Source organism: Corvus moneduloides, chromosome 3 (genome assembly GCF_009650955.1).
Source record: "Corvus moneduloides isolate bCorMon1 chromosome 3, bCorMon1.pri, whole genome shotgun sequence".
NCBI lineage: Eukaryota > Metazoa > Chordata > Aves > Passeriformes > Corvidae > Corvus > Corvus moneduloides.
In genome coordinates, this window is record NC_045478.1 from 61,596,744 (window position 1) to 61,610,521 (window position 13,778).

General features: G+C 38.5%; 1 protein-coding gene across 22 annotated transcripts in view; it reads right to left on the reverse strand.

Annotated features, from left to right (window-relative positions):
- Positions 1 to 13,778, reverse strand: part of SYNE1 (spectrin repeat containing nuclear envelope protein 1) — a 295,197-nt gene that overhangs the window by 55,802 nt on the left and 225,617 nt on the right. For all 22 annotated transcript variants that reach the window (XM_032101881.1, XM_032101882.1, XM_032101866.1 and 19 more), the window contains 10 exons: positions 13,548 to 13,721; positions 12,989 to 13,120; positions 10,085 to 10,281; positions 9,010 to 9,142; positions 8,450 to 8,632; positions 7,507 to 7,656; positions 5,883 to 6,059; positions 5,119 to 5,274; positions 2,147 to 2,302; positions 1,245 to 1,415 (listed from right to left, as the gene is read on the reverse strand). In XM_032101881.1, the coding sequence (XP_031957772.1) occupies positions 1,245 to 1,415; positions 2,147 to 2,302; positions 5,119 to 5,274; positions 5,883 to 6,059; positions 7,507 to 7,656; positions 8,450 to 8,632; positions 9,010 to 9,142; positions 10,085 to 10,281; positions 12,989 to 13,120; positions 13,548 to 13,721 (1,629 nt within the window). The remainder of the gene's footprint in view (positions 1 to 1,244; positions 1,416 to 2,146; positions 2,303 to 5,118; positions 5,275 to 5,882; positions 6,060 to 7,506; positions 7,657 to 8,449; positions 8,633 to 9,009; positions 9,143 to 10,084; positions 10,282 to 12,988; positions 13,121 to 13,547; positions 13,722 to 13,778) is intronic.

Genomic DNA, 13,778 nt, shown 5'->3' on the forward strand with positions numbered 1-13,778 from the left:
GCAATGGGACAAGAGGCAATGGGCAGAAACTGATGCATAGGAAATTCCACCAGGACACAAGGAAGAATTTCCTTACTGTGCACGTGACCGTACACTGGAACAGGTTGCCCAGAGAGGCTGTGGAGTCTCCCTCACTGGAGACATTCAAGAACCCTCTGGACACAATCCTGCGCCATGTGCTCCTGACAACCCTGCCTGAGCAGGGAGGTTGGGCCAGATGATCCACTGTGGCCCCTCCAACCTTACCCACTCTGTGGCTCAGTGAAAATGCTCTTTTGTCCTTTAATTTAAACTTAAATATTTTTAATGCATGTTATTGCAGTTTGAACAGCCCAGTAAATCTCAGGCTGAGTTTATATTCACAATCAGCAAAAAAGCAATTTTCTGCACCTATTGTTTTACTGACTCCTTCTCTTTAATGTGCAAAAAAATTAAAACTTAGAAGAATAGCTGTAAGGTCCATGATTAGAGTGTCTTTAAATCTTGGTTTTAGAAGTGCTGTCTATGCTTAGATAATTTGGCTTTATATATTTCTGGACTTCAAATCACAAAACTATTTAAATTATAATGTAAATCTAAATTTTCTGGTAAATACTAACAGAAGAACAGAGTAAGAACAACAGAAGTTCTTTTACTTTGGGCATCTGGAAATGTCTGTATAATTATTTTTGATTTCAAAGATTAAAATTTTGGTTGAAATAAAAGGTCTTTCTATGTAATAGAACAATAATTGGAATATTTTTATTTAATTAATGTATTTCCGTTAATATTAATTTATAATTTTATAAAAGGAATCACTTTGTATTTCATGCTTTTTTTACAGAGGTAAATTACTTGAACATGTGAGTATCTCAGCTACTGGAACATTATTTTTTTGATCATCAATCTACTGCGAGGTTGGAGGGGGCTAAAAATGTGATCTCAGCATGTGCCTGTAACTCCGAAGCCTGATGAAGTAGCATCAGAAACTTTAGTTTTAATGGCCATTAGCATGACTTAAAAACTTGTAAACATTTGATAGTATGGCTCAAAATTATAAAGAACAGCATCAAAAACCTAAAAGGAAACAACTATCCCAAATTTATTTTTCTGCAAAATGAAAAATGCAATGGCTCATTTATAATATGCTCTCTTAATGTCATGTGATTTTAATGTGCCAGTATGTCTGTACTTCCACTTCTTATGAACCAAAATGTACAGCCATCTGCATCTGTGCAGTTTCAGACAAAATCAACTCTTTTCACCTGAAGTTTATCAACTTGGGCTTTCACAGCTTCCAAAGAACCAGTGAGAAGATAAAAACGGGACAAAGAATATCTGGCTTCTGTCAGGTAACTGTTCAGTTCTTCATAAGCCACTTTGTAAATGCTCCACTGATCAAGAACCGATTGCAACAATATCTTCAGTTGGCTAACCTGGGAGGAGGGAGGAATAAACACAAAAGTAAATTAAAAGCATTCAAGCTATTTGGGATTTGTTTAAATTATTTTCTTCCTTGGGATCTCATATGCTTCTTGTCCTACATGCCTAATCTTAAACCTATTGAAGAATGAAGATTTTGTCCAACCATCAACTATGCTTACACTGGGAACAGCACAAAGTTCTGCTTGATTTTATAAAGGTTGGATGGAAGGGACCGTAAAGATGTCAAGATTCATTTTACTTTGGTCCAAAACAGGATCAAGAGAAATTCCTTGAGACTACACATATCCCTAAGACAGGGAAATCAGCTTATGGAAGTCAGCAGAGAGGCTAGCACTAACATACTGCATTTCTCCTGAGAAGGCAGACTGATGTTGACCAAACTTTGAATGCTGAAAATGAATGCTGATCTCTTCCTTGTTCTGTGAGACCTGTGGGCTTGAGAAGTTAATTTGGCACCTTTACACTCAATATCAGAAAGCATCTAAACAGTTTCAATTACAGTGACTAAAAGCATCCTTGAAACAAGAAATATTATACCCATTTTATGTGGAATGAACACACAAACTTGGGAATTGATGGCTAGAGAGACTGAAAGAGGGACATGATTTAGAATCTCTTCCCCAACAACACAGAAGAAATCCACTAGCTGCAACTGCTAATTCTCCCTCTCCTCCATGCCTTGTTCCTGGAGCTGAAATTTTCTGCTTAATGATTCTTTTACCATGTGATCCAAATTGGCCCAGGAATGGTTAATTTCTTGCAGTGTTTTCATAACAGCAGAAGAGACTTCTTCATTCTTGTTCTGTACCAAAGAAAGACCACTCTGTTCTACATTTTCGACTTCTTTTTCCTTTGTTCTTATTGATTCCTCTAATTCCTGGAGAAAAAAAAAAAAGAAAAAAAAAAAAAGAAAAAAAAAAAAAAAGAAGATGCCTGAGTATTTTTGCTTGTTTAATTGGCTAAATAATACCTTGATATATAAAAGATGCCCATAAGCTCCTTAGTTTAAAAAACAGGAGAGGTGCTGGCATGCTTTGACTTTTTATTCCGAAGGGATTCACAACTCATCAGCAATTTCACTGAATATTTTATGTTCCCTTTAAAGTCTAGTAGTTTGTTGTTGATTTAAATAGAAGCACGTCCTCTACATAAAACTTCTGTATAATCTTTTGCTCTCTTGTAAGAGTAAAAAAATTCCATTAAAAATAGCCATTCCTAGCCAGGAAACTACCTATATAATTTCATAGCATGGTGCAGGGAGGGCCAAGAAAGTCCTGCAGTGCTCTGACGCATATGAAAGCTCTGGGGCTTCACGCAGCACAAACACTGAGTTTGAGCAGAGTGGGAAAGTGGCTTGTAGGCTTGTAGGCTTCAGGCCAGCACAGCTTTGTGTTTATTTGCCAGTACCATACAGAAAGCAGACTGTAAGGTGAGAGCAACCTTGTGTTACCCCTACACTAACTAGTACTCCATGTGATCTCAGGTTATTTTGTAATTTTCTGCAAGCCTCTTCTTACTGAGAGAAACAGATCAACAGAGAAAGAAAAGAATACAACAGAACTCTGGTCAACTTGAAACCCCGTATCTTCCAGTAAATTTCACTCCCTGTGAATCCCAAAACACAACAAGTGAACCATTGCCATAAGAGACTTTACATTTTAGGTCGCTGGGAAAGTATTTGGAGCAAAATTCTGCGGTCCTGCAAACACTTCTTATTAACAGAATTTAACCCTGCACAAATACAACACACTTTTGTCTACATACATATTTGTGAGAGCATTTTTGCTGCACTATGTATTCTCAGTCTTTTTTTCTGTTTTATTTCACTTTTCTTCAAACATCTAGCCATGACCTTGTTCCAAGACACAGCCAGAGCAATAGGTCATTTTTTAAACAGCTGACAACACCACAAACACTCCTAAGTTGAATGTAATAAATCTGACTTTCCAAAAAGTGGATTTTTGCACTAAAAAAAGTCATTTAACTTTACACAAGGTTGCTCCAAAATTCAGAACGTAAGACAGGCAAAAGTTTGAAACACCAAGAACAGCAAGTATTTCTAGCTCTCTTTGAAAAGGGCTTTTTTATTTATAATTTAAAACTCATAACTTAATTAAAGATGCATTATTATTTCTAACCTATGACAGGAAAAAATGGTTGACTTCACTTATTAATATGACACTAAGCAGCAACTAACATTGGTTAATAAGTAAACTCCAGCTTTTGTACTAGTTGAACCAGATATCTGGGAGTGTCTGACACAGCTATTTCTTAAACAATTTGTTTCTCTGCTGATCAAAGTCTTGCCATTCATAACTAACTCCTCAAGTGTATTTGCTAACTTCCCTGACCAAAAGGAACCAAAAAAGTGATAAATCAGATTCAGCTTTGTACTCCAGCCAAGCACAGACTGCTGATTATGTCAGGCTATGTTAAATTACCCTTGCTTCAGTTGTATGGGTTTATTGTGCTGAAACCATAAAGATACCTGAATTAAAACTAAACACTCCAGACAGTTTGAAAACTTAGGTCAACAATTTCAGAAAAAAATTTGACCTCTAACATATCTCTCCTAACCACCCTATTTGCCTTTACAGAAACAAAGATGGGTTTAATACACTGGTGAATAAAGAGCAAATTCTTTTATACATTTCATTTAAATAAATTTCCAGTTGTTCTCTTTGTGAAGAGATGAATGCTAGACTATATTTGTCCCATTAATTAAGTTCATGCAGGAAGGACAGCCACATAAATATAAATACACTTTCTCATTCCCTTTTATGGGGATGAGAACACCAAGATTTTATGCATTCAGTTGGCCTGAAAGAGTTTTAATTTGATCTGGTGTGAAATTTATTATACGGTATCTAGTAGGACAAAATACTTTTGAACAAAAATTATGTGATGCCTGATACTGTGTAGAGGCCTTGTCTATAAATTCAAAAGTATCTGTTCTGCCTATACAGATGTAAGCTTTAACTCTGGCCTGACAGCTCCAGAAGTCAGCTTCTTACTATTTAAATATATGCTACTCTGAGTAAGACATTCAGAGACAACTGTGATACCCTGTTCACTGCTGTGCAGTCCTTACATGAATTTCATGTGAAAAACTGTGGTGGTTTTGAACTTACATGCATTACGTATAGCTGCACTTCGCCTCATCTCATCTCTGCCCATTATAATCATAATTGTCTTTCCTTTTCTGGATAATTAAATATTTGAAAAAAACTCCAACAAAAAAAACGATTCCCAACTTTCTGAATGAAAGCATGAAACCTCTTTGGATTCTAGCATTTTTCTCTGAATAGTCAGGGGGAACATATTAGGTGGAAAAAGAATGGAAAAAAGTGGGGGATGGAGGAAAGATAGTGAAAAGGCAGAAAAACCCCATAAGACTGGCTTAACAGATATGACAACATATTCTTTTGATGGTCTTCTAGTTCAGTATGCCTGGCATGCTTTGAAATGTCCAGTGTAAAAATAATGATTACTTTGGTTGGTTTTAAGCAACTTCGAGACATTATTGCTCCTTCTTATTTTATTGCTTGCATCTTAGGAATGAAATCTCTCTCTTTCTGAAGTCAAGAGGAGTTCAGTCACTGAACTCACCAATATGAAGATTTCACATGGATTTATCAAGTTTTGTTTCTAACTTTTGGAAAGAGTGCACTGTTATTTATAAACAGACATTACCTGACAGTCTTTCAAAGCATTCTGCACTGAAGCCTGGTCTCCAATCTTTTGTTGCTGTTTCAGCTTCCTCTCTTGGGTTTCAAACCAACTTTTTAGGCACTGCACATTATTTTCATATTCTGTCCAGGATTCTTGCAGACTTTCCAAGAGCTGGATCTGCAAAGACAAATGACTATATACTTTCTCATACAATTAGATTTATTGTTGGGTCAATTAAATCAGTGAAGACCAATGCAAAGTAGAGCCTTCTTGGAATTCAGTGCTTTCAGAATTTAAAAACAGTATAGACATTCAAATTTAAATATATCTACTATTTTTAATAGAATTAATAATAAGAACTCTGGCTTCATTCAGCTTGGGAAGAAGAGGGCAAAGGAATCATCTCACTGTGCTGTCTGCTCCTTATAGGGAGGCATGGGGAAGATGGAGGTGGACTATTCTGGAAGATACACAGTAAAAGGAGAAGATATAACAGTCACAAGTTGCAACACGGGAAATTCTGATTGGGAACAAGACAAAAACCTGTCCCCCACCAGAGTGGTTAAGCATGAATGAGCTGTCCAGAAGAGGTTGTGGGATCTCTCCTTGGAGATTTTCAAAACTCAGACAACCAAGTCCCTGTGCAATCTGATCTAACTGTAAAGCCAGCTCTGTTTGAGTAGGAGATTGACCTAGATGACCTGCAGAGGCTTCCAACCATTATAACCTTATTGTTCTATGCATTTTGAAAGTTCACCCCAGAGCAGTTAGGTTTTTTCCTTTACCTTTTCTGTTATCAGGCCTTGCAGGATCTGCCAACGTCTGTTCATTGCTCCGAGCTGTTCTGCAAAATCAGTTTTGTCACTGCGTTTACTTTCAACATCCTGGCTGCTGATTTGTAGCACTGATTGGTTCACAAAGTCGACAGTCAACTGTTTGCAGTTTAAATCTATCTTGAAACCCTAGGAAAAAAAACAACGGAATAAACAAAGCAGCACATAAATACCATAATTTCTCACCTTCCTGCAAAACAGAGGAAGAATGTTCACCAGCTACACCTTTATCACAATGCAACTAAAAGGGCTTTTTCACAATTGACCAGGAACTAGAAAACAAGTCCCCCCCACTGTAAGCAAAGAGCAGGTTCAGCACCACTTGATGAAGCTGAATAGGCACAAGTCTATGGGACCTGATGAAATGCATTCCAGGGTCCTGAGGGAGCTGACTAATTTTGTTGTCAAACCACTTTCCATCATATTTCAAAAGTCATGGAGGTCAGGCAAATTACCCAATGACTGGAAAAGTGGAAACATTGTTCCTATCTTTACAAAGGGAAGAGAGGAAGATCTGGGGAACTATAGACTAGTTAGGCTCACTTCTGTGTCTGGGAAGATCATGGAACAGATCCTCATGAAAGCAATTTTAAGGCACATACAAGCCAAGGAGGTGGTCCAAGATGGCCAGAACAGCTTTACTAAGGGCAGATTGTGCCTGACCAGTCTGGTGGCCTTCTATGGAATGACTGCACCAGTCAGCAAGAGAAGACTGACTGACGCCATCTACCTAGAGTTCTGTAAGGCTTTTGACACAGTCCCAAACAACATCCTTATCTCCAAATTAGAGAGACATGGGTTTGAAGGGTGGATTATTCTCTGGAAAAGGGTTTGGCTGGATAGATGCAGCCAGAGGGCTGTAGTCAATGGCTCTGTGTCCGGGGGAGGCTGGTGATGAGTGGTGTCCCTCAGGGCTCTATTTTGGGACCAGTGCTCTTTAATATCTTTGTCAGTAACACAGTGACATCAAGAGTATCCTCACGTGATATCCTCAAGAGACCCACGAGAACATAATGAAGTTCAGCAAGTCCAAGTGCAAGGTGCTGCACCTGGGCTGGGGAGATGAACTCATTGAAAGCAGCCCTGCAGAGAAGGATTTGGGGGTTGTCATGGATGAAAAAAGCTGGACATAAGCCAACAATGTAAGCTCGCAGCCCAGAAGGCCAATTGCATCATGGGCTGCATCAAAAGAGGAGTGACCAGCAGTTAAAGGGAGGTGAATCTGCCCCTTTGCTCTGCTCTTGCAAGACCTTACCTGGAGTGCTGCCCCCACTCTGGCAAATCTAAAAACGTTTAATAATGTGCATATTGCTTTGGATTTTCCTGGAAATTAAGGTAAGCATATTAAAAATTATATTCCTGCCATAAGTAAACAGCAGAGTAAAAGCAGTTTTGGCTTCTTTTCCACAGTATCAAAGATTGCCCAGTTCTAACTTGTGTACAATTCCAACCACTCCACAAAGTTGGTGGTTTTTTTTTCCCTAGATCACTTATATCTTACAAATGTATAGATATTTAACTGTAGTAATAAAGGGGATAATTCAAATGGAAAACTAATAATATTGCCACTTAGTACCTTGTACTTCTGGACGTAATCCTGAATTGCTTTCTGTCCTACTACATTTTTTATATTTTCTTCATCCTGCTGAATTACATTTTCCATCAGTGAAATCCAGCTCATAACTTCAGTGATGGCATGGCGAGAAGGAATTTTGTCCATCTGGAGCTGTTGAGATAAGAGAATCATGTTGTGAAGAAAATGGATAAGAATTCCTTGCTTTGCATTAACACAGTTTCATATTTGATACAGTACTGCTTGCCTGTATTTAGTTACTCAGGAATGTGTTCTATGACATTTTTAGGTAGACATAATATATTTTGTATTACAAGACAATTCCAAGAACTACTGAATGACATTGCTTTGTTTAGTATCACAGACTCAGTTAACATTTGTTACTCTTCCTCTCTCCCCCTAAATCACGTTGTTACTAACTCCGAGAGCATTCTAAGATATAAACTGAAGCAATACACTGATAACCTCCTAGTAAGCGAAAACTAAGTCAACTTTTCAACCAGCATAATTCTAACTTCAGTATTATAGCACTAAAACCCCAAAACTGCACAACCAAAAGCCTCCTGCTCCTCCACATACTAACAGAAATCATGAACAATGGTTTTACATCTATTTTGTCTTTCACAGACGTGAACCTAACCTATTCAATTTGAACAAAACCACTATCCAAACCTGAGAAGGCACAAGGATGTGAATTCCCTTTTTCCAGAAAGCATACCAACATGTTGAAAAAACCCTCATGTGTACATGTTCTTTGGTTAAAATTTAACCAATATAACTATGAAAGTCTGAAATTAACAGTGATAGGTATTCCCACAATAAAACAGGAATGACTTTTTTCCTATCTTTCCTCACATGGACAAACTGAGAAAGGAAGCAACTAGGCAGTGCCAACTGTACAGTCTGAGTTTTCTGGAATATCAAAGGCCATCCCTGGCTTTCTTACCTGGTGCAACTTCTCCTGTACTGATGGGATTTGTGTGAGCAGCTCTGTCCACTGGGTTTCAATGTGGGATAATCCTGCACGCAATGCAGCTGTATCTACTTTCTTAAGCCTGAGGAGCTGGTTCCCAGTACTCAGGACAGAAGACTTCTGTGATGATTTAGCATCCACTTCTTTTGAAAAGTCCTGTAAGCAGAACCATTTTTTGTGGAAATAATGAAGTACTTTTTTATTTTACTTAGAGTTTTGCCTCAGAACGCTAAGAATATCCTCCTTTCCCTCTAAAGTATGTACTTTCTATTAGTATTCATCATCTATACTTCAGGCTAAGCAAGGATAAAAATGTTGTTCAGTCATAAAACTATTTTCTGTTTTCAGAATCGTCAAGATTTACAAACCTTGCATATAGCAAAGAAGTGCTTAATGTCCATACACACCACCATTTTGAGGAACAGCTTACCTACATACTCATCAATGATGAGAAAAAGTATAACCATCTGATTAAACAACTGTTTATTTGTAATTAGAGAGAAATGAGTGTCCCAGGTCCGTGAACAACTTACCAGAAAGGAGTTCAAGTGGTCTCGAACTGTTTCTAGTTCCTGAGGAACTGTCAAAGACTGCTGGCTCCAAAACTCAAGTTGCTCCTTTGCAGACTGTAACCACTGTGTCAATTCATTTGATTCACTCTGATACCTGGGAAGATGTTTGAACAAGACTAAAACAGTCATTGCCACTTCTTGCTTCCAACTGAGCGGTCTTTCCTCCATATGTTAGAGGAAGATACTGAATGCCAGATTTGAAATAAAAATAAAAACTTTTTCTTTACCAAATTTCAGAAAAATGTAATTTAATTTTACGGGCAGGCACAGTATCAGGAAGCTCCTGTTTTAGCCACTATGCTCACAATTTCTAACAGAGCCTTCATTTTGCCTTTATAAAAAAGGTTTAATGAAGGACAGTAAATAGGTCACAAACCTCTTTGGACAAGCTGTAACCCCACCCAATGCACATAAACAGACTTAATTTCCATTAGAAGGCTCAGTCTTCCTAAATCTTTACCAAAAATTATCTCAGACCAGAAACTTAACTTTTTTTTTCATAAACCATCTCCATATAATTTCACATGCCAAGTGACTAATGAGGTAACAGAATTAGAGTGTCCACACATAAGCCAGGGATTCACAAAACTTTTACACCAATTAGATAATTTCAAAAGTAGCATATGAACATTAGTAAAGGTAGCAAAAGCTCCCTTCCATATATGCAATGACACACAGAGACCCACAAGAACCCAGAAGCTGCAATGCATCCACTAGAACATGCTGAGTCTACTTATGTTACCCAGCAAGCACACAACTTTTCTTATCAACTTGTATGCACACAGGGCTTCTGAATTAATAATCTAAAAAAAGTATTTTCTAATTTCCTCACACCAACTCCTATCTGCTACATTTTTTATTACAAATGAGAGAGTACAACAGCACTTCTACGGAGCAGTCAAGAGCAGTCAAACTATGACATACCTCTCGAAGTACTTTCTTTTCAATGTTGTATCTAATAGTTCTGGGTCCAGAATGGCTTCAACCTGAACAGCACAGGTGAAGAACTTTATATTGCCCATTACATCAGCATTACCTTGTCCAGTGCTTCAGTATTGTCTCCAGCCTGTGAAGTTCCTTGGTGACTTTGCTGGTGTTACTTAACCAGCGTTCTCCCAGTTGGTTCAGTAGACCTTCGAGTTCTGAGCAGCTGACAGAAAAAAGGAGCCTCTTCCCATCATCTAGCACTTGGTATAATTTAGGTTGGTATTCAGTCAGGTTAGATCTCAGATGCTGTAATGACAGAGGAGATGGTTAGATAACTGCAGGTCTCTGCTACCACACTTCTTCAACATTTAGTTTCCTTTTGCTGAATTTTGTAGCATATCCAATGTCAACACAGCACATGTCATTTTTTCCTCTGCTCCGGCTCTAGAACTCCCTGAGAACCATCATGCAGGCACTCTGCTCAAAAGCTGAACATGTTGCCACAAACCCAATCATGTCAATGTCTGTTAGTTCCTCCTTATGATGAATTCCTCCTCCACGTAGATATTTTACACTTGAAAAGAATCTCTGTGGGGTAACACCATTTCCGATAGAAATTGATTAAAATACCAGAACTTACTTTACCATCTGCTGAAAACCTACCATCTATTGCAACGAAAGTTAAAGATGTCCAGTATCAAATTATTAACAGTGGCTCCCTCTTCAGCCCTTTCAATGCCTATCTTCAGCTCTCTGGACATCTCACTCTTTTACTGATCTACCCTCCTGCTCCTCTTGGCTACAAAACAGAACATCACCCCATCCATCCAAATCCCTGAACACAGAGACCAATTTTAATTGCACAAGAAAGCAAAAAGGGTAATGAAAAAGTAAAGGCTGCTAATACTATTACCCAGAATGAACCTGCAACTGAGACAGATTTAATTTAAATGGTGATTTGTGGATGGGTGAAGAATTTGTACATGTGGGCAGATATACCTGCCAAATTCCACTATCATTACACAAACAGTATGGATTTAAAAAAAATCGGTACATTGGTTTAAGTTTGAGTGTAAAATGTACATGCATTCCCATTTTTCAGTTCTGATGAAAGTAATCTGAATATAAAAGGTACAAAACTACCAGTCATGTAGTGAGTACATGAACTTCCTATCACTCTTATTTCCTCTTTCACAAAAGTAGAGCTCTAATAGATTAAAAAAATTATCTTTGTAGATGTGTGAGTCTGTGTGCGTACTTAGATATAACATATATACAAAAAAAACTGAGACAGTGGCTTAAAAAAATTCTAAGATAGTAAAAAATTTATCATGATGGATTATTAACCTAAATGTGGCCAAATAATAAAATCTATGACATATCAGAATACAAGAATCTGGATTTGAACAACCTAATTTATGTAACTGAAAAGAAAAACAAAAGAAGAAAACTAATTTAGGGTCAGGACCAACACAAACAATGCCTAGCACCAAACAAAACCAAAACAACGCCCTCCACACAACAGATTGCTTAAGTGTCCTCATACCATTGGAAAAGCAGAAAGCTGTCTGGTAAAGTAACAAGAAAGATAACAATACAAAATCAATTTTCAAGAAAAATTTGACAGACATTTTTCTGTAAAAAAAACAAGAGAACAAAAAATCCCCAACTAAAGTTTCTAGTATAAGGAGACAAAGACAAAACACTAGACCAAAAAAACAGGATGTGGCAGAAAACCTGTATTTAAACTACTTGTTGCATTTGGGGAGGAAGGCAATTTGAGGAACCACAGGCTGTTCAGCCTCACCTCGGCCTCCAGAAAGATCATGGAGCACATCCTCCTGGATTCCATTTTCAATGACAAAAAGGACCAAGAGGTAATCTGGAGTGTTCAGCTTGAACTCACTGCCAGCCTTTTATGACAAAAGTACTGTCTCTGTGGATCAGACAGCCTTCAGTATGACCTTTGACACCATCTCCCACAGGACCCTCCCCTAGCAGCAGAGAGAGTTCCGACTGGATAAATGGACTGTTTTGTCAGGTGGAAATGAGCTGCATTACCAGCTAGTGATCAAGGCTAGTGATCAAAGGCTTGATGCCTGGCTGGCATGTTGCAATGGGCAGAGTTCCCCAGAGATTGTTGATATTTTATCCCAAATATCTTCAACATCTTAATGGCATGGATCATGGCAGACAGCACTCCCTCAGTAAATTTGTGGACTACACTAATATAGGAAGACTGGCTGGGACAAAAAATGGCAGACTGATTCCAGACACACTTTACTGAACTTGAGGGTGGAGACAGCAGAAACCTTGGGAGGCTCAAGAAGTGCAACTTCTGCACCCTGGGCTGACTAGCCATGTTTCTCAGTACAGGTTAGGAAGGAAATTGGTAGTGTATTTAACCTGGCAGCTTATAAGGCAAGCCACAGCACTGGCCTATAGCAGGTTGTTTGAACACAACCAAAGGAAGTTATTTCACTATCCTCATCTAGATGGTGCTGATGAGGCCACGTCTACTCCATTTGATTGTGCTCTGACCCTGTCTCTCACCGAGCTGAGGAAGAAGGAAGTAATCAGGGTCTGGTGTAAAACTATTAAGTTTTTTAGGGACCTAGAGCACATGTCCTTTGCGAAGAGCCTGAAGGAAGTGTGCTTGCTTTAGACAAACAGCAGGCTAAGGGCCAGTCTAACAAATGCCTACAGCTATTTGGAGCAGAATTAAAAAGATGATAGCTCCTCAGTAGTACCACACAATATAAAAAGGACACTGGTGACAAGCTGAAAGTTGATGATACAGACTGGGCATTACAGAAAACTTTTTATAGTAGTGGTGGTGCAGGACCGCAACTGTTCTCCTCATCAGCTGTGGGATCTCCATATTCTGAGGTTTTCAAAGCTGTTGCTGATCCAGCCCATGACAACACTGCTTTAAGTAGGAGGCTGGACTAGATGAGAGTCAGAGATGCCTTTAACCCCTCTTTTCTGCAGAGAATGTCTACAAAGCACCAACCTGAAAAAGCGTAATCCGGTCTGTAAGCCTGTCCTCCGTCTCTTCCACCAAACCAACAGTGGGGATGTTTCCTTCAACAGATTCCAGGTGTCTGCTGAGTTCCTGGTAATCTTCATCCAGATGCATCCAGGTCTACAAGCACAAATTATCCATGTATACGGTGAATCTGGGTAGCTAGAAATTTTATTACTTTTCTTTTTTGATCTGAAATCCTACAGTTATATGGTTGTAAAAGTACAGAAATAACCATACAAATGTCCAGCAAACTGGTAAAAACACACCATCTCTGTGGCAAGCTCAACTTTTGGTTAGAATACATGGATAAAACTGTCATGCTCTCTCTACCAACTAAAACTAAGCTCTTTAAACTTAGAGGAACAAACCTTGTGCCACCACAAGAGTTAAATAGAAAGACTGCATGTAGTCTATCAGTGCTTTGTGTGTATGACAAAACGGACTGATGCTCATCAATTCTGTCCAAGCATAGGAAATCAACACCACAGAAAATCCTGGTGGTTGATCACAATGGAAGTACAGAAAAGACCACAGAAATTCTCACCTCTAGAATGTATTCCAGCTCCACACCTCGTTTATGAGCCAGCTTTAATACAGCTGAAGCATGTGTCATTATCTCTGAATGTGACTGAGTTTCCTTCAAGAGGGCAAAGCTACTCATCTTTCTAAAAAGTGTTTCTGTCAGGATCATGTGAGACTCCAACCCTTGAAAATATTCCTGAAAAATTTGGATGAGAGGGAGAGGGAGAATAGAAAAGAAAAAGTGCAATTGTTA